The 19,490-nt window shown below is 39.3% G+C and overlaps 2 protein-coding genes across 2 annotated transcripts in view; one reads left to right on the forward strand and one right to left on the reverse strand.

Annotated features, from left to right (window-relative positions):
- Positions 1-2,117: 2,117 nt before the first annotated feature.
- tmem242 (transmembrane protein 242) lies at positions 2,118-8,171 on the reverse strand. The gene is made up of 4 exons (XM_022770373.1): positions 8,046-8,171; positions 7,134-7,234; positions 3,518-3,655; positions 2,118-2,688 (listed from the first exon to the last, which is right to left on the reverse strand). The coding sequence occupies exons 1-4, from the start codon at positions 8,149-8,151 to the stop codon at positions 2,575-2,577; spliced, it is 459 nt and encodes a 152-aa protein (XP_022626094.1). The 5' UTR covers positions 8,152-8,171; the 3' UTR covers positions 2,118-2,574.
- Positions 8,172-9,493: 1,322 nt separating this feature from the next.
- Positions 9,494-19,490, forward strand: part of LOC111236296 (probable palmitoyltransferase ZDHHC14) — a 22,483-nt gene continuing 12,486 nt past the window's right edge. The window contains exons 1-5 of the mRNA XM_022764979.1: positions 9,494-9,792; positions 11,875-12,035; positions 14,780-14,923; positions 15,632-15,769; positions 19,228-19,272. Of these exons, the coding sequence (XP_022620700.1) occupies positions 9,494-9,792; positions 11,875-12,035; positions 14,780-14,923; positions 15,632-15,769; positions 19,228-19,272 (787 nt within the window). The remainder of the gene's footprint in view (positions 9,793-11,874; positions 12,036-14,779; positions 14,924-15,631; positions 15,770-19,227; positions 19,273-19,490) is intronic.

Consider the following 19,490-nt stretch of genomic DNA (forward strand, 5'->3'; position numbering starts at 1 on the left):
TGCCTGTAGGCTTCACTATGGACTTGTTGGTCTTGATTCCCAATTGACTCAGGACTCGTTGGAGACCTCTGCTCACGTTAATGTTGGATCATATCCTTTGGTTCCACTTTACAATCAGACTACCCTTATAAAGGATTTATAAATGGTTTATATCTAGGTTATTAATTTGGTTGTTTACACTTTATAAATCATAAACATATATAAACAAGTTGCAACAGTTTTCTTATTGTAAAGTGTAATACACATTGTTTATTAATAAGTTCCTAGTATTAGTAGTTACTAGCTGGTAAAAAGGGAGTCTTTTAGAAACTCATTAATAAATGATGTTTCACACTTTACAATAAGCCTCGTTTTTGTTATAAATGGTAGTAACTCATTAGTAAGATTAATTAGTAAGCATTAACTTGATCTTGCCAAATAGTGAGCCTGGATCAATGTATGAAAACTGTTATAACTTGTTTATAATTGTTTATTATGATTCATAAAGTGTTTTAAAGTGTTACCCGAAAAACAAAAAGCTTTGTCTCTGATCATTTCCTCTCCAGCTCAACAACGTCAACCTGCCTGGTCTGTTAACAAACACAATGCCTTTTCAGCAACATAGCTCACTGTCATGGTGCTTTTTAGCTGCCGATCTTCGGTCCTTTCTGACACATTATTGAAAGAGACGATGAAAAACCACCTAAATAAAAGCACGTGAAAGAGCATGAGCTAAATGAAAATGTAGAAGAATCACAACATGGGTTTATTTGTTCAAAATGTCTCAGCTTAAGACAGATTAGACATAAAAACAACCAACGTATTTTTACTTAGATGAGAATTAGAGTCTTAAATTGTGTCCATATTACTTACTAATCCTATAACATCCTGTTGTAGCAGTTATACAAAATATCAACATACTTTACTGGGTTACAGTCAGTTTGTATTCTGGATTTAGGACAGCAGTGTGTTACAGTCCGGGAAACGTTGTCGTCTCAGACTTTATTTCCCGTCTGAAGACTGAACTCAGGAGTGGCAGAGATAACTTCACATCACGCTGACGCAGACTGAAATATTTTTAAACCGGACTATTTCTGTAACCATCACAGTGAGTCAAACTGTGGCAGGTTTTTACTTTGCAGCTTTGAAACCATCCTCCAAAATAAACCAGGTGGTTTCCAGGATTTAAATAAATTTGGGGATAAAAGTGAAGTTTTATTATAGCACAGAAATTTAAAGTGATAATGGTTTAATAGTTGAACTGTCAACATTCAATAACTGACTGCCACTAATTCAAAAAGTCAGTTTTAGTGTTATATCTGAAGATGAAATGTTCATTACACAACAAAACCGTGTGACAAATGAAAAATGAAAAATCTTTAATATTGAGAAACATGAATTAAATGTTCTTCATCAGCACAGACTTCGCCCAGTTGTCATGCAAATGTAGATATTCAAACTTGTATTAATTTCTGGTGTCAAAATGTCTGCTCAGAAAAATAAATATACATCTACAAGAGAATTGAGCAAACTCTAATCTGCTGAGGAAGATCATGTGATATGATCAAAAGCTCCAGAATGCTTTTTGAACTTCAACTTTACTATTTGCATATTAAATATTAGAAGAATTAAACAGCTCAAGAGTAAATACAAGCAGAGCTGAAGCAATTTGTCAATTGCTTTTCTATTAATCCATCAGTGATAATCTGATGATCTACAGTGTGGTAGTAGTATTATTACTAAAGGATCTGAATACTTCATCGCCCTCCACTCAGTCACGACTTCTGTTATAAAATGTACAGGAAAAACTGAGTTAATTTTTTTTATTTTTTATTTTGGTGTATCTCCGCCTCCAACAGAGGATCAAGAATGATCTCACAGATCAAACATCAGCCTACACCTCTGGCCTCGTATGAACCAGTCTGGAAAGTTTTGTTTTGATGCAATCTCACAATGTCGTGGCATTTTAATCCTGCTTTTTTAATGTAACACATTTCCAGTGACGTTAATTTCACAGCTTTAAAAAACAACGGCAGGAAAATATATCACCCCCTCCTCCTCCTCCTCCTCCTCCTCCACTAATCACTAAAAGCCACGTCACATCACATTCAGACACAGAGTAAACATGTTTATTAAGTATTCCAAGAAGAACATTTCTTTACTTTATTCATGACATTTTACAACTTTTTCCTTTAAAATTGTTTCTCAGTATCTCGTTATCATTATTTTTCCAAAGGTGGTCCTAATCCTCAGGTATCACTGCAGGTTCAGTTACCACAGTCAATAATATGGTTTTTTTTCTTTGTTTTGTTTTTTTTTTATTAAATGAAACTGGAATTTTCATTTAATTGACACAAAACCTGCAGCTGATTTTGAAAAAAAAAAAAAAAAAAAATCACACTTGGCTTGTAGACCCTGACGTCTGACCAAAAACCTCCAAACCCAGAGCTCTTAGAGCTCACAACCCAGGACCGGGACTAAAACCGGTCCAGCACAGTCTCCAGACTCCAGAGAAAGCAGCACAAACAGCTGCCGAGCGTCCTCAATATTTACAGTCTTGTCTCTCGTGATTCATCCTCCAGCAGATGCGGTGCGTCACTTTGACTTGAAGACAGAGTCCCAGTCCAGGGGTTCAGATCCAGCTGTGGCCTCAGCGGACTTAGGGATGGACGGGAAGAAGGACTGCATCTTCTGTCTGAACTCTGATAACTGAAAAAGACAAGGAAGACAAGTAACTGCAGAGAGTGATGGGTATCGCCGGATAAATTGTCCCCATGAAATGTTAATTCATTAAATAATGTGCAATAACAACAATGCTTTGTTCCCTTTATACAGTGATTTTTAATGTAAAATAATTTGAATTCTCTTTTTAAAAGCTTTAAAGTACAACGGCAAAATTTACTCAAAACTACCTGAATGACCTAACCCAACTGTTTCTGTTTTTTCTCTGTACAGGAAAAGAAAATCTTTTTCGTCTTTAAAATGTTTTTTTTTTTTTAAATATTTCAGTTTCATCCTTGAAATGTATCACTTCTTCTTTTTTACTTTAAATATTTCAACTGAAACTTCAATTTTAGCACTTCTTACAACTTTATTATCAAAGTCTTACAAATTTACTTTCTTCAACGTTGTTCTTAAAGTTTCGGGGTTTTTTTTTCTCAAAACCTTATTCTGAAAATTTTTCATTTCAATATATTTTCTTTTTTCTTTAAACTGTAGGACTTTTCTCAAGATATTTCAACTCTATCCCTGAAATCTTACAACTATACTGGATTTTTTTTTTCTTTTCAACTTTATTCTTAAATGTTTTCCTAACAGTGTCCCTAATATTCATTAGTATTATACCTATAACTCTGTTCACTAAATTTTACACCTTTAATCTTGAAATATTTCAATTCTATTCTCCAAATATAACTTTTATCAAAACATTTACTCAAAATATTCAACTTTCAATTTCTCGAAACGTATTATTTCTAGACCTGCATGTTGTATTCTATATCATTCTAGTTCAGTGGATGGAGGCTCTGCAGATACGTACAGAGTGAACACCGAGGACTTTCCACACAGTGAAACTGAGCACACCGACTCCACACCAGGCGAACAGAGACCCCCACCCTAGAGCTCTGAGAGCCAGAGACGCTCCGCTCTCTGGGACTGCTGCTGTCGACACAACTCCCTGAGGAGGAAACAAGGAAAATATAACATGAGGTGTTTCGCAAAAGTTCGAAATTTATAAGTATTCATTTGTGTGAACAGATAAAAACCTTTACAAGTAACAGCGGTATAATGTCACCATGGGGAATGGTGCCCCAATTTTTAGCCCATATTTGCTTAAATGTTGGAAAACAAAATGCATTGAATTAGCTATTGCTGGCTCATTTTTGCGCTGTTCCATTAGACGTACACACAACTATCACTGGATCACTGTGATACTAAAGAAAACCTACAGAGGGAAGTTCTGCAGTTGTAAAGAGCGTCTTTTGTCTATGATTTGTAAACACATTAATTTGCAGTGAACCTTCAGAGATAATGATATCCTCAGGAGGTGGAAGTCACACTGAATCTAAAAGTATGTGTTTCATGTCTGTACTTTATCTCAAAATTATGAGACGGTAAATCAAAATTACGAGATGGCGTCTCCACGCATTTCTGTGACACGCAACTTCGTAATAATAAGGTTAAAAGTTGGAGCACAAATGCAGAAAAAGTTCAGCAAAGTCTTGACATTTACATAATTCACATTGACTGGTTGATGGTTGATGGACGACCTTTTCCGTCAGAAGTCAAAAGTTAAATTGCAGAGATGTTCTCAGAAACAGCTAAAAGGGCTAAATGGGATGATTTAAAACTGAGTGCTCATGACGTTAATTGGTGCGAAACATTAACTTGATGAACATGAATACCAGCTCTGTCTGTGACCTCTGACCTCTGAGATGTTGGTTAACCCCAACACTAGAATTCAGCTTCATTATTTTACTGTTTGACCTCATTGTATTTTATTTTTAGCCTGGACAGGTTTTTCCAGGTTTGATGAGCTGGTGAAGAAAAAAGCTGCAGAGAAAAGAAAACACAGGAAAAAAAAAAAATAGTGCAGGACAGTGGGGCACGGTAGGCGGTTAGCACTGACGTCTAACAGCAAGAAGGTTCTGGGTTTGAATCCTGACGTGACCGGGGCGGTTTCCTCCCACATTTCAACCTTGCTCATGAGAAATTTCATGTGTGTTATTGAAATTTTATGACTTTTTGTTGAAACACTTTCACTTTTTGAAGTTTATTCACAAAATGTTTCAATTTAATTTCACAAATTTACGACTTTTCTTCAAATATTTAAACTGTATTCTCAAAATATTTTCAACCCTGTTCAAATTTTTAAAATTTTTATCCTGTAAATGTTGTAAACTTAATTCTGGAAGTTTTACTACTTATTTTTCTCGCTATTTCAAACTTAACTTCAAAATATTTCAATGTATGCTCAAGATTTGATTGATAACTTGATTTTACAATTCTTACAGCTTTTCTGTTAAAAAAAAAAAAGGAAAAAAAAGAAACAAATGAACAAAAACACAAATTCAATCGTCCAAATAAAACCAAAATACTAACTTAATATTCATTTTAATATACTTTTTTTTTTTTTTTAATTCCACCTTTTTACACCTTCTTTTCCTCTAAATGTTTCAACTTAATTCTACAAGTTTCACTACGCTCATCCACCTGTCACTCGTTACAACACAACATGGTAATTAGGCTGCCATCAGCCGTCCTGTCGCCTTTTTCAAATTCGTTGGTTCTTCCCCTTCTGCTACCAAACCAAGATGGCGAGGTTGAAGGTGAGATGTGTCCAGCGTTACATGCCTAATTCTTGACTGTTTTTAGTTCACCATTCAAGTACTCATGGCGCACTGCATGTTGTCATACTTGTCAATGTGAACAAACTTATGCTCTGAAAATAGCAAGTGTGAATATGGAAGTATGCAAATTGAGACACAGTATAAGTGTACAAAAATATTTTCTACCATTTTGGACACAATACAATGATGTAAAATATATACATATTACAGTGAAAGTAAAGTATTTTATAATTTCACTTAAATTCAAAAGATGCCCCCTCTAATTTTGTGAGCAGCTGCGTCCACATACTTTTGGCCTTAGCCTTATAGTGTACACATTTTCATTTCTTAGAAAGTTAAATTGCCCAAAGTGTGGGTAAAAGCAGCAGTTTGACATGAAACAAAATAAAACAGTAAAAACATCTCCACATGCCGCTCCATGATTAATCTAATTTCACACTTTGTCAATTTTAGCTCAGTCCTCTGGGGCTGAGGCCTCGACGTAGACAACAAAGACGAGTCTGTGACGGAAATAGAGTCTGGGAACAAGAGCTCCATTGTGCCTCCACACTAAGTTTATCTCTGATACAAATTGGTCGCTGCCGTCCGTGTGCGTCATGTTTAATCAGATCCTGTGAGCGGCCAATAACTGAACAGTTCCAGTTAACAGGACGAGGTCAGGCGTTCGCTCTCAGGTCTAGTTGTGACATACTGACGGCTATTTTCAGAACAACCTTTGGAGGAATGTGTCCAAACATTTTCAGGACGGCCGTTGTTTCCAGTGTTTCTTTTATTTCGCTTCCACTCATTCAATCAGTCAGAGAATTTACACTCCAGCACCAGAGGAAACTAACCACATTATAGATTTAGAAAAAACAAGAAAAACTAAATCACGCGGCAGTGTCAATAACAGCATTAGCTCAGTGAAGGAAGTCTGTTCACAGTCTGACATGGCATCGTTCTTAATCGCCCTGTCGTACTGTAGATGTCAACAACCTGTTGTTGACATCGGTGGCTTTAGCTCTCTCCGGGTTTCCTGCTGCACTGAGACAAACACTGGTCAACCTGTATCATGAAGCTGGTTATTAACCGCCTCTGTTCACTCTGAGTTTAATGACTCAGCTGCGAGTGTGTTCATGTTACAAGGATGACAAGAAGCATCATCAGATTTTAGTGCTCCATATGATCATGATCATATACCTGCAGGAAAACTTGGTTAAAAGTGATATTTAACATGGCAAAATGTAAAGATCCCATAACTAAAATAGAATAAGAAGCTGCAGAAACACTGGAAATATTAAAGGAAAGCAATAAATATTATTTACATCTTAGATTTGTTGCCCTTCCTTCTGATGATGAACAAACTATTATGAACATGTGATGCAGTCTACTACTAATGTTTTTTTTCTTGATTAATCATTTGTTTTGTTGATGAAATATTCTCTGTATTATTTCCCACTGCCCAGTGTTTGATGTCTTTCTTTTGTTCAATCAATGATATAGAACATTAACACATAAGTTTAATGTCACGTGTGACAAAGAAAAAAAGCAAATCCTCACATTTAAGAAGTAGGAACCATAAAATGACTAAAATGACTATCAAAATAGTTGAAATTAATCTATTAATTGAGAAAATAATTAGCATGTTCATTGATGACGAAAAAAAAAAACAATTTTATCAATTTCACAAGTAATGGAGATCAATTTGATAAGGATTCTTTTATTACTTCTTACTGATAAACTGTTGGAAGTATGTTAATAATCTTTGATCCCCATTGAGCAAAAACTTAACTCTTACAGAAGAACTATACTAATAATAAACTGTACCTTAGTAAACCAGTCTGGGCTTTTTTTCTTAGCCAGTGCTAACGTGGAGCCAAATCCTGCGATCATGCCGGCAGATGCCACCGTGGTCAGAAACGCTGCACCTGCACACACAAAGTCAAGTGAGAGCCTGTGAGACAAGAATCTGAATGACACTTTTAGTTTCAATAAATCTATGAAAACTTTTATCAACTGAGTTTCTTTTCTGGAAACTTCAGAAATCTCTTACGCTGAACAAGCTCAAATAAAATACCCTTTTTATGAATGTGGTTTTGAAAGGAAAACCAGCATGTATAGTCTGTGTTTCACTGCCAGACTACATTACTACTTTGATTGGTCTTAAACAAAGACAGTAAAATGAGAAAAGGTTATTTTACTAAGTACAACATACTTTAGCCACATGTTTAGCCTTTTGCTTTGCTTCAACCCCCTACCCATTGCTCACAAGGTATCCAATGTATATGTAAAGAAGATTTAGGTAAGTGGAGAACAAAACAAATAAATTGATGGATTATACTTAGCCGAACATAACAGAAGAACATATTTTTAAGGATCAATCTTCAGTCACAATGTATGACTTATTTTGAATTCTTGGTAAACACAAAAGCTTAAAATTGTAGACATTTTGAACAGAGTCTGGCGTCACGGTCTTAAAAAACAACTTATCTGTGCCGGACTGCGCTTCAAATTCAGTAGCAATAACAACTCATATTTACAGGGTGTTCGGGATTCTCACCTACTAAACAAACATTGAAATGTCTGATTTTTAACTGGGGTTTGGTGTGGCAGAGGCAGCACGCAGGTCGACATTGCTATGACCTCAGATCGTAGATGCTAGAAAAAGATGCTAGCAGAACCTCGCCAACAGCTACGGCTAATACGAACTACAAGCGAACCGGCTAACAGCTGTCTTGCCTTGTAACATCTGTAGTTTGGCCTCTTCATCACTTTGAGTTTCTTCTCTCATATTCACTGCTGTGTTCCCATCAGCTGCTGTCATGTTGCCTCGGTCCATCTGCATTAAATTACCGGATAGAAACAAGCGCCGCTAGGAACATAAGAATGCCGCGGTCTCATCAAAATGTGATTCATGTGCGTAGAAAATGCTGATTTACAAAAATGAATGTAATTGTTTTGTATAAAAAAAATAGTGAATTGGTTTGATTTTACAGTTTTAAGTCGAGAATGTGTTTAAAAAAGAGTCACGGACACGGAATTCTGAAGCAAAGATCGTTTATTGTCCCTGAAGTGTGGTTCTGTGGGGGAAGCAATGAAGAGGTCTCATTCCGCTTCATAAAACTATTCGATTTATCATGTGTTTTATTCATTTAACAAAGATTTAGTTAGTGTCATATGGTGATGAAAAGCATCAAATTCTCACAATTTTGAAGCTGGAACCAACACCTTTTTTTACCCTTTTGCTCAAAAAACAACTAAAACGGATGTCTTGTTTATGAAATTTCAAACATTAAAATGTAATGCTCCAATTGATAATAATATAAAAAATAAAAATATTTTTAAAAATCTGTAAAAAAAAAAAAAAAAAAAAATGTGTTTATGTACTTCACTTTTATTTATTGTCTGAACCGTTTGGCTTGTTTATAAATTTTCTACATTTTGTAGAATGTGAGCTCAAATCCCAAAATACAGACCGATCTGCCAGTTATTTGTTAGTTCACTATAAACTGAGTTTCTCTAGGAACTCTTAAGCAGTTAGAAGCCTGATCTTTTTTTTCTCTGCAGAGTGGTTCATCTTCGTCAGTTTAGGATCTGTGCAGCCCTGGAGTCGGAGCTCCAGCAGCTCTGCGGAGGATCAGGATGCTCTTCACGTTCTCCTCCTCCTCCTCCTCTTCCTCCTCCTCCTCCTCCTCCTCCTCCTCCTCACTGACACAGACCATCTGAACGTCAGTGCCGCTGCTGTCTAACGATCCGGACCCGGCTCACACCCGGTGCGTGTCCCATCCACAATCGGATCCGTTGCTGTCCTTGGATAATAAAGGCTGGATTATGTGAGGGGGGACGCTGCATGGGCACGAGGCGGGGGTGTTGTGGTGTTTGTTTGTTTTTGTTTTTTTTTTTTGTTGTTTTTTTTCTTTTTGGATTTTGGACCCCGTGAGCTTGCGTGAGACCACGAGTTGATGTTTGTTTACGAAATATTACAAAATAAAAGCCGACGATTTTTGGATTAAAATGCAGGGTTTCCTTTTATTGTGGCTCCTGAGAAGAAAACCAGACCTGAGGATTCACGTTGGAGGCTGACTGAGCATTTGGAGAGCCTGAACGCACCAGCAGCACGCGCACAGCTCTGATTGTATTTGAATTTTTCTGTCTGTATTTACCTGTCCGCTCACCTGTGTGGACACATGTCTCAGATCCACCATGCGGCTCTGGACCAGCAGCAGCACCAGCAGCAGCCGGGCCAGTACAACCAGATCTGCACCCGCAGCAGCAGCAGCTCGACCCCGGCCGCCGCAACCGAGGGAACAGAGCCGTCCTCCTGCCCGGGCCAGAGGAACCGGATCCCCCGTAGGAAGTGGCAGGTGTTCCCGGGGAGGAACCGGTTCTACTGCAACGGGAGGATCATGATGGCGAGACAGACCGGGGTTTTCTACCTGACCCTGGTCCTCATCCTGCTCACCAGCGGCCTCTTCTTCACCTTCGAGTGAGTAAACACAGCCACGTTTTGTCTTTGGGGATTATAATCTGAAATTTAAATCCAGTTTGAAAAAAAAAACCTTTAAAGGTCCTGACCTCTGATCCCCGCTGGTGTTTGTGAGGTCAAACAAAAACAAATGAGTTGAGAACTGACTGTGTTAAAGCACAGTCTAAAGGAAGAATTAACTGAACAGTATTAATAGTGAATCTGTTTATTCACTGTGAATATTCTAATATAAATATAAACAACATCAATAATAGCTGCTGTTTGTAACTACAAACATCCTGCAATGGTCCCCTGGATACAGACATGTAAATGCCCCCCAGCCCTCCAACACAGGAGCAAGACCCCCAGACTGAGAGAGACACAAAACAACAACAATGCAATGTGATAATTTTGTCTCTTTGTGGTTGTTTTGCGTCTCTCTGTTGTCATTTTGTCTCTGAGTGTCACTGTTTTGCATCTCTTTGTTGTCATTTAGCATCTTCTGTCGTTTTGCATCTTTTTCTCATGGTTTTGTCTCTTTGTCGTCTTTTTGTCTCTTTGTCTTTTGCATGTTTCTGTTATGTCTTTGTGGTCATTTGATTGACTTTCAGACATATTGACAGTCACTTCAGACAGAGGTTCTGATCTGGAGGTCTTGGATCTTGGGCCCATTCAGCAATCTGTCCCTAAAAAACCAACTACCAATAACAAACCTCAAATAGTTCAAATTATTTGACCTTTAACTTTTTTAACTTATATGCTATATAAACACATGGGCAGCACAACAATGTCTACAGTGTTTTCTGTATTTGTTGGGGTCAGAGGTAGAATGATTTTGTCACGACTTTCAATCAAATGTTGTCGACTTTGTTGTCAATGACTCTGGATTCACAGATTTATTTTTCACGAACAAATTTTCAACATGTGCAGTGAAATGTGGGGTTGGAAGACTCCAGAGGAGCAGCCTTCAATCAGACAATGACTCAGGTGAAATCTACAAGAAACAAGAAATGAGAGCTTTGATGTACAGCCCTCAAATCTCCTTTTATCTCAGATTCCTGTCACTAATCTGATTTTTGTTTCTTTGCTGATCCTCTTGTAGTCAAAAGGTATCTTCTCACCTGAACATAAACTGAACAGTTTCATTTTCCTCTTTTTTTATTTACTCACTCACCGGATCATTGACAGTGTAAATTTTTATTATTTTGTGACTTTCCTAGGATTTTGTCAATCTTTCGTTTTGGGAATAACTGCACTCTTTTACCTCTTCAGGCCTCTTAAAGCCATTTAATGCACCAATGTCAAAAGAAACACATAGATGTTGTGTGTTCTGTCAGTCTGGTTGAGAATAATAATCCCTTAAATCTTTTTATTTTTATTCACTTTTTCTCCCAAAGTCACATTTAATACAAATACCAAAACTCAATGAGAGTGATATGTTTGTAATCCAGGTCCTTAATTCCCCTAAATCCCCATGACATGTAAAAATACCAGAGTAAATGATCTGTGTCGTCAGTGGAGGCTTCAGCTCCGGCTCCTCCAAACCTCAGGCTGTTTTCTGCTGGTTTCTCTTCAACGTTCAATCGCTGTGATTTGTTTCAGTGGATTTCACTGACAACAAAAACACAGACACACAAACATATAGTGATGAGAGGAGCTGTGTTCACTGTCATCAGGTAAAAGCTCGTCAGTTTCAGCCACAAAGGCATCATCAAAGCTAAATTTACCTGCCTGAGTGTCAGCTCAGAGCGACTCTCTGTTCCTCTTCATTAACTTGATCCTGTGCTTCAGACCCGGTCCCTGCAGACCACCGCTGATACACATCTGAGCCAGAACTGAAGGATTTCATGTTTGGATTTATTCACGTAACAGTGTATATTTATTTTCAGAGTCACTGTGAAAGGATTAGTGATAGAAGAATCCATAATCACAATCAAACCTGAAACACACTTGAAATCAAACGGTAAAACACACATACAAGATCCTCCGAGCAAAGAGTCAGGTCGGGTTGGAACAACAAGTCCTGAAAACACCAGAGATCTCCTGTGATTGGCCGAGAGCCCTCAGTTTGTTTTGATTGTCCCACCTCCTTTGTTTCTGCAGCTGTCCCTTCCTGGCGTCAAACCTGACCCCGGCCATCCCGGTGGTCGGCGGCGTCCTCTTCTTCTTCGTCATGGGGATGCTGTTCAGGGCGAGTTTCAGCGACCCCGGAGTCCTGCCCCGAGCCACGCCGGATGAGGCCGCCGACCTGGAGAGGCAGATCGGTAACCAATGGAAACACAGACACAAACATATGCGATCTGGGTGTGGTGTTTCCTGGACACAGGCTGGATGTGACGTTGTGGATTAGTTCCAGTCAAATAGTCCTGGGCCTGTTTTTATTCCCAGACCGCCCCTGGTTACAATAATCCCGAGGCCTGTACTACGAAGCAGGATCTGAGGTTATTGAGGTAACTTCAGGTTTAACCCTGGGTTTTCAGTCCTACGACGGTGGTTCACTTGTTACCGGGGTAAATCACCATGGTAACTTATGCTGAACTCCTAACCTGCCCCAGAGCAGGTTAATTTAGAGGATCAGATCAAAACCTAAACTACTGACCAATCAGATACCTGATTGACAAAGGAGTTTACAATAAAGTGATCAATAATAACAAGCAGTAGACCTTTATATAAATCATTTTGCTGTTCCAGACCAGCATGTGTCCACTCTATACTCTATACTATTCTAGCTTCATTTGAACCAAACACAGGCTCTTTAATCCGACAGGATTCCTGACAGTGATGAAGCTTTTACTCTCCTCTTCATCACTGCAGCTCAGAACAACATGAGGAGACTCTGTGACCATCATGTGATCATACTGTTTACCTTTCACCTTGTTGAATGTCATTTTTGGACCTGGTTATTACCGAACTTACCTGCAGGTGTCAGCGTTTCTTCTGACGATGTTGCTTATAATTAACAGCTCCGCCTCTTTCACATGAACCTGCTTGTACCTGGACAGGTAAACCCAGGGTTAACTGAGCCAATTGATGACCTGCTTCATAGTGCTGTTGTAGTAATGTTAGGCTCAGTTAACCCAGATAACTAAAAGTTATCCTGGGTATGTTGAACTTGCTTCGTAGTACAGGCGTCCGGTGTGACAATGTAAAAGCTGTTTTGCGAAAAGAAAATATCAGATCCCATTTTTTCATGTTTTTTTTCCATAGCTTGTCAAAAATAAAACCAAAGTTCTTCACTATAGTCTTGATATCTGGAGTAAAGTGACCGAGCAGCAGCTGAATTTGGTCGAGGAGGTTCTCAGGGTGTTGAGAGCGACCATCATCTGCAGCTTGGCCATAAAAGAAAGAGAAATCCCAGAGCAGTTTCTTTACTTTGAGCAGACTTTTCATCTGTTTTCATGACATACTTCTGATTTTAGCATCCAGACCTTTAGGCCATTCTTTTGTCGTTAGCGTCACCTCTAATCACCCGTGACGTCTCCTCGCTGTCAGTGTCCACGTCCGTTCAGGTTTTGTTCTTATCAGAAGGACGAAACTGTAAATCAGCTGCAGAATAATCCACTCACTAATGATATATGAGTCATTACAGGAGCCGCTCACCACCTCCTCCAGTCAGTGTGTGTGTGTGAGTGTTTAGATGTTTGTGTGTGAGTGTGTGCAGTCACATGTCATCTCTTCAGTTTCTCTGTCAGAAATGCGTCTTGGCGAATCAGTCAGTTTCCACAGAAACTGAACCGTCACCGTCGAAGCTCTCTATCTATTTATGGAAACCTCTCATTATTCTTTGTTTATTTATTTATTCATTTATTTATTTATCTCTGTGGCGGATACAGAATCTGTGCAGCTGTCAATCACCTCAGAGCCGGGGCCTCTCAGATGACCAAACATGGGCACTGATCTCTGTCTGGGTTTGTCTCAGCAGGACAGAAGCTGGATGTTAGTGTGAGAGGGGGAGGGAGGACAGAGAGGCTGTTCCTGATGGTGGTCAGGAATTAATTCAGTGACGCACACCTTCACACAACATCCTCACGTCCTCACGTCCTGACAAACTATACTAAGGACACACAAGAAAATATGAAGGTATGAAGGTAATATGAGGTTCTGGCCCAGGGTCAGGATGCCACCTAAGAGACACAAGGAGACAAAGAGATGAAAAAAAACAACCACAACAACAAGCAAGAAGGCCATAAAGACACAAAAAACATGGTTGTGTTGCAGGAAGTGGAGCATCTACCATCTAAACAGCTGAAGTCTTGGTCAGATCGTCATTTAAAACAAGCAAAATCATGACTTTTAATTGAATTTCCACAGTCAGAGGATTTGCTCTCAGGTGCAAAGCAATCCCACATGAATCTTTTGTATTGAGTTTAACTTTGTTGAACTTAGACATTATTTGACTGGCATGGAATCTTGACTCAGTTGACCTTTGATGGAACGGAGAGTCCAAAATGGAGGGAAAATGTAGTGTGATTGATGTTTAGAGTGAAAGGAGTCTGTGGTAGTGATGAACCTGCAGAGAATTATCACATGATTGTTATTATCACCAATACCGTGCAGGAATGTAAGTCGTAGCAGTCAGATCAGCTTGTGTTTTTGTGTTTCCGGTTGTCCATACCTACGTATGTTCCATACTGTACCTTACTGTACCATCCATCTGTCCCATTCTCATGGACACCTTATCTCAGTAACACCTCGACAGAACTTCTTCAAATTTAGCCCAAACATTCACTAGCACTCAAGGATGAACTGATTACACTTTGGTGGTCAAATGTCAAAGCTCAAATCACGGTGACCTCACAAAACACTTTTTAGCCATCACTCAAGATTTCACACAGAAATAATGACCATGGTTAATATTGTGTATGACTCTGGATAAACAGGGATGTAATCTGAAACTAGTCTGAGTGGAGGATGCAGACAACTGTCAAGCAGTAATTCTAGTTTGTTTGTTTGTTTGTTTTTTCAATAATTGAACTGTTGTTGTTTTGTGTTTGTGTTTGTTTTCCAGACTCTTCGGGCTGCTCCAGACCTCCTCCTCGCACCAGAGAGGTTCTCATCAACGGACAGACGGTCAAACTGAAATACTGCTTCACCTGCAAAATCTTTAGACCGCCTCGCGCATCACACTGCAGCCTGTGCGACAACTGTGTCGGTCAGTGTCAGAGTGTACACGGGTGCAAAATTGTTTCCATTTATACTCCGCTTGGAGGACGCATTCCATACATCCACAGTAGATCATTGTCTACGTTTTCCGCGCGCGCGCGCACTATTTTTCCTCTGTGAATTGCGACACGATTGTTTGTCTTTGTATTTTTTTTTTTAACTCTCTTAAAACTCAGTGTCCATTTGTATTGAACGTGCACAGTTGGTTCCCTGTAGCGTAGTAATTTGTTAGCAAATTGTTACGTCGGACACAGAGGATGTACGTGTACGTCTGCACGTACATCCTCTGATGACAAAACCCTCACCTATTCGCCGATGCAGAAAGTATAACACTGGCTTTAGACTCATACACTGCATCCCCTGGGTTTTGTTTCCAGCCTACACACAGATTGCTTGAGTTTGTTACAGCTGAACGCTCTGCAGACACTACTCAGGGCTGAGAAACGGCTCCACTGTATTTGCTGACGTGTTGACAATGTGTAATTATCGTATTCTCTCGAAGGACGCTGGAATTAACTTCAATCAAAGATAAGACAGTGAAGGGCAGAGCTCTTTGTCGTGAAGATGGAAATACAACTAGAGTCATTTATTCTTTGTAGTAAAACAAACTGTGAGACGACGTGACAGTTTTTCCTTTGCGAGTTTGAAGTGATTTGAAATTTGACCTCAGTTTTATTTTCTTCATTTTCCTCTTCAGAGCGTTTCGACCACCACTGCCCCTGGGTGGGGAACTGCGTCGGACGGAGGAACTATCGCTTCTTCTACCTGTTCATCGTCTCGCTCTCCTTCTTCACTATCTTCATCTTCGCCTTCGTCATCACACACGTCATCCTCAGTGAGTAACGCCGACAACTCTGCTGCTGCTGCTGCTGCCGCCGCCGCCTCCTCTGCACCGTTTCTACTGTGATTCACTTATTGATTTCTTTATAAAACAACCTCTGACTCTTCAGCTGCTGCACGGATTCTTTTAATAATGTGACCCAGTCAGATCTTTTGTTCACACACACACACACACACACACACACACACACACACACACACACACACACACACACACACACACTATCTAATCTTTCAAGAGCAACTTTTTTTAAGTTCATGTTTGAAATTAGGGGCGAGGGAAGCAACATAACGCAGGTGTAATCAGGCGTTGCAAAAAAGGAGAATCATTTATTTTTACTATAATTCTATCCAGTAGAGTAAGTAAGTAACATAATGACTATTAGGTTTCCAACACTTTTTGTAATAAAACATCTACAAGCAAAAATCTGGGACAAAATCTTTCAAACGGGGGTCCGTGGTCTAACTTTAGTCAGTTTAGGGGTCCTTAATGTGAAACAGTTTGAGAACCACTGATTTAAATGATGATGATTTCACTGAGAAACTTAGATAACAAGCAAAAACATGACACGTGACAAATGAAAAGCGCTTCGGTTGGAGCCAAATCAGTGAAACAAACATAACAGAAGGTTATTTGAAGTCCACTCAGGGTCACACGTAGCTCATATAAATGGCAACCACCCTTTACAGGCAGTTCTTATGTGTAATGCTCAACAAATGTGCAAAGATTAATAACCTGAGTTAATACACAACACAATGCAGACAGCAAGGATGACATTTTAGATCTGCAGCCATGAATCAGATACTCTGTTTATTTTTTCACTAACTGATTAATCATTGAGAGGCAACACTAAGTCCCCATTTATCATTTATAAACAGTACATAAACATTTAATGACTAGACATAATAATTACATCCCTGTTGGCTGATTTTCACTCTGACATTCGAGTTCCTGATATCACAAGTTAACACTAACGACTAATCAGTCTAAAAACTGACAGATTTCTTAGTAAACCTGTGGTTGGCTTTATTTTGAAAAGCTCACCCTGTTATTTTCATTGTTGTTTTGCATATTATAGGTCACAGAGGTTGTTGTGTATGAGGCCCGGCTGTGTCTCTTGCGTCGGAGCCTCAGTTTGTTGTAGCTGCAGCGGCTTTTCATCAGTGTAATGGATGAATCGAAGCTCGGCCATCGAATGTCCCGTGATTGACAGGCTGTCAGAGAGAGGCTGATACTGCAGTCTGTTTACTGAAGCCGATCGATCAGACCGCAGCTGCACTTCATGCGGACCCTGCTGGATCAGACTGTTTACATACAAAAACCTGATTACTGCTAGAGATCAGGAGACCGGACTGTGTGTTTACATGATATATGATAGTCTAAACATCATTTTATGTGTGTTGCTTTTGCTTGTCTCAGTCTAATGGGTGTTTTGAATTACCTAGGTCTTGTGTTTGTTTTGACTTTCATCTCATTGGTGTTTTAACTGGGTCATGTCTCTGGTCTCATGGGTATTTTTACTGGAAGTTGACTCAGTCTCATAGACGTCTTAACTTAGATTGACCAAGGTCTCATATTTTAACTTGTCTCCTCTTGTAGGTTTTGACTTGTCTCAGTCCCATGGGTGTTTTGACTTTGACCTACCAAGGTCTTGTGTTTGTTTTAACTTGTTTCATTGCATTGGTATTTTAACTCGGACTTGTGCCTGTTTTGTGGATTTTTTGACTCTATCTGGTCTCAGTCTCGTGGATGTTTTCACTTCATCTTCTCTCGGTCTTGTGGGATGTTTTGACTCCATCTTGTCTCTGTCTCGTGGATGTTTTCACTCCATCTTGTCTCGATCTTGTGCATTTTATGATTCAGACTTGTCTTCATCACTACTCAACGATAAAGAAATCTTGCAGAAAAAAAAAAAAGTTGACCAGTTGTTGACTGTGAACTGTGCAGGGAGATTTTAATAGAAACTTAAACCAGTGGCTGCCTGGAAGGTGGGCTAAAACTTTTCATTATTTTATGTGTCTGGATCTAAAACCGCCTGCTGATCCTCCCCATCACACTCACTGGCCTAATTCTCTGTGTTCAGGCGGCTGATGTTGTTTTCCTGCCCTGCAGGTCCAAACTGTCAGGAAACTGTAGCTTCAGGCTGCTTCACATTCAAACTCTAACAACCGGCTGACTGTCTGAGATAAACCCGTGTCTTCCTCTGAACACTACGCTGCTTGTTGTCTGTTTTTAGCAGCAGAGCTATAAAAAGATCCAGCAGAGTGTCGTGACTTTGATCTACAAGATGTAAATTTAGAGATCAGTAAATCTGTGTACTGACGACTTCAGCTCATTACTGGAACCCATGCTGTTGGTGGTGTTTAAGCTTGTTGTGGGGAGTTTTTCTCCAGCAGTGAGGTCTGGAAGGCAGTATCAGTTAGTCCAGTCTAAAACTATGGTTCATGATAAGGAACCTAAAACTCACTGTGTATATTCACGGACCTTAGAGGTTAATCTCTAATGATGTTGGAGACATCCTGATCTTTTCTCTGAAGCCACTTCCCCAACATTCAGAACAGTATTTGGAGATCTGTGGACTGGTTTTCATTAGTGTATCTTTAAAACTCTGAGGATCACGTTTAGGGTTGCAAGATATTAATCATAGTCTGATCGTCCTATCATCACCCTGTAAAATTGCCAATAGCCGATATGATCAAATGTAACTATTTTAGATTCTGACAAACTTTACATCAGAAAGATGAATGTATTTCCAGACATAATATTTGAATTAAATTATGTATGGTCGTCAGAGGAAGATGAAGCAGAGAAGCCTGGATACTTCAGCACACACCTGACATAATGTGTGGACAAAGTAGTAAGATAGAATGCACTGTGCAGGTCAGGAAAATGTTTATGTGTTGCTTAGCAACAGTCCAGTACCAGTCCAGTTGATGAACTATTTGTGTTGGTGTAGCCAAATAAATGATGAAAAAAAAAGTCTGTTGTTGCTTATTTAAGCAAGATCACACGAGAGGGAGTGATGCTGTACTGAATATCAGCACGGCTGTGATTTGGTCATAGGTATGAGGTTGCAGACCGAGTACCGAAGACAATCACATGAATGCTAACAAGGACTGCTAATCATTATATGATGACAGCAACATACAAATAATCTATCATGCTAAATGTTTGGCTATACTAAACGTTAGCATTTTTGCATAATAAGATGTTAAAGGCGAAATGCTAAATTTCTGATCATTCAAGAGAAAAACGAGAACAGGAAACCAGCAAAGAGCAGCAACATACGATTGCGTATTGTCCACATAGCAATGGAAATCAATATTATGTCTACACATGATTACTACATGATTGATTTGTATCATGGATGTAGTAAATAAAAGGGGACTGAGGACGGAATACATGCTAAACATTACGAACTAACCTGAACACAGACTCTCTCCTCTCTGCAGGATCGAACCGGACGGGTTTCCTGAGCGCGCTCAAAGACAGTCCGGCCAGATATCCTTTCACTGCAGGGAGGTCACTGTTTAAAGGGTGGGTGGACTCGGAGATGCCTCATGTGACTTTTTTAACTTAGTGGATCTACAACCCTGCTAAAGTTGGCACACTGTTTTCACAGCTCACACAGAAAATCAAAAACAGGCACTAATTACTCCTCATACACTCCTCTGTCTCTTTGTAAGTTAATAGTGTGTATGTGTGTGTGTGTGTG

The sequence above is a fragment of the Seriola dumerili genome, unplaced genomic scaffold (assembly GCF_002260705.1).
Source record: "Seriola dumerili isolate Sdu_G_001 unplaced genomic scaffold, Sdu_1.0 BDQW01000025.1, whole genome shotgun sequence".
Classification (NCBI taxonomy): Eukaryota; Metazoa; Chordata; class Actinopteri; order Carangiformes; family Carangidae; genus Seriola; species Seriola dumerili.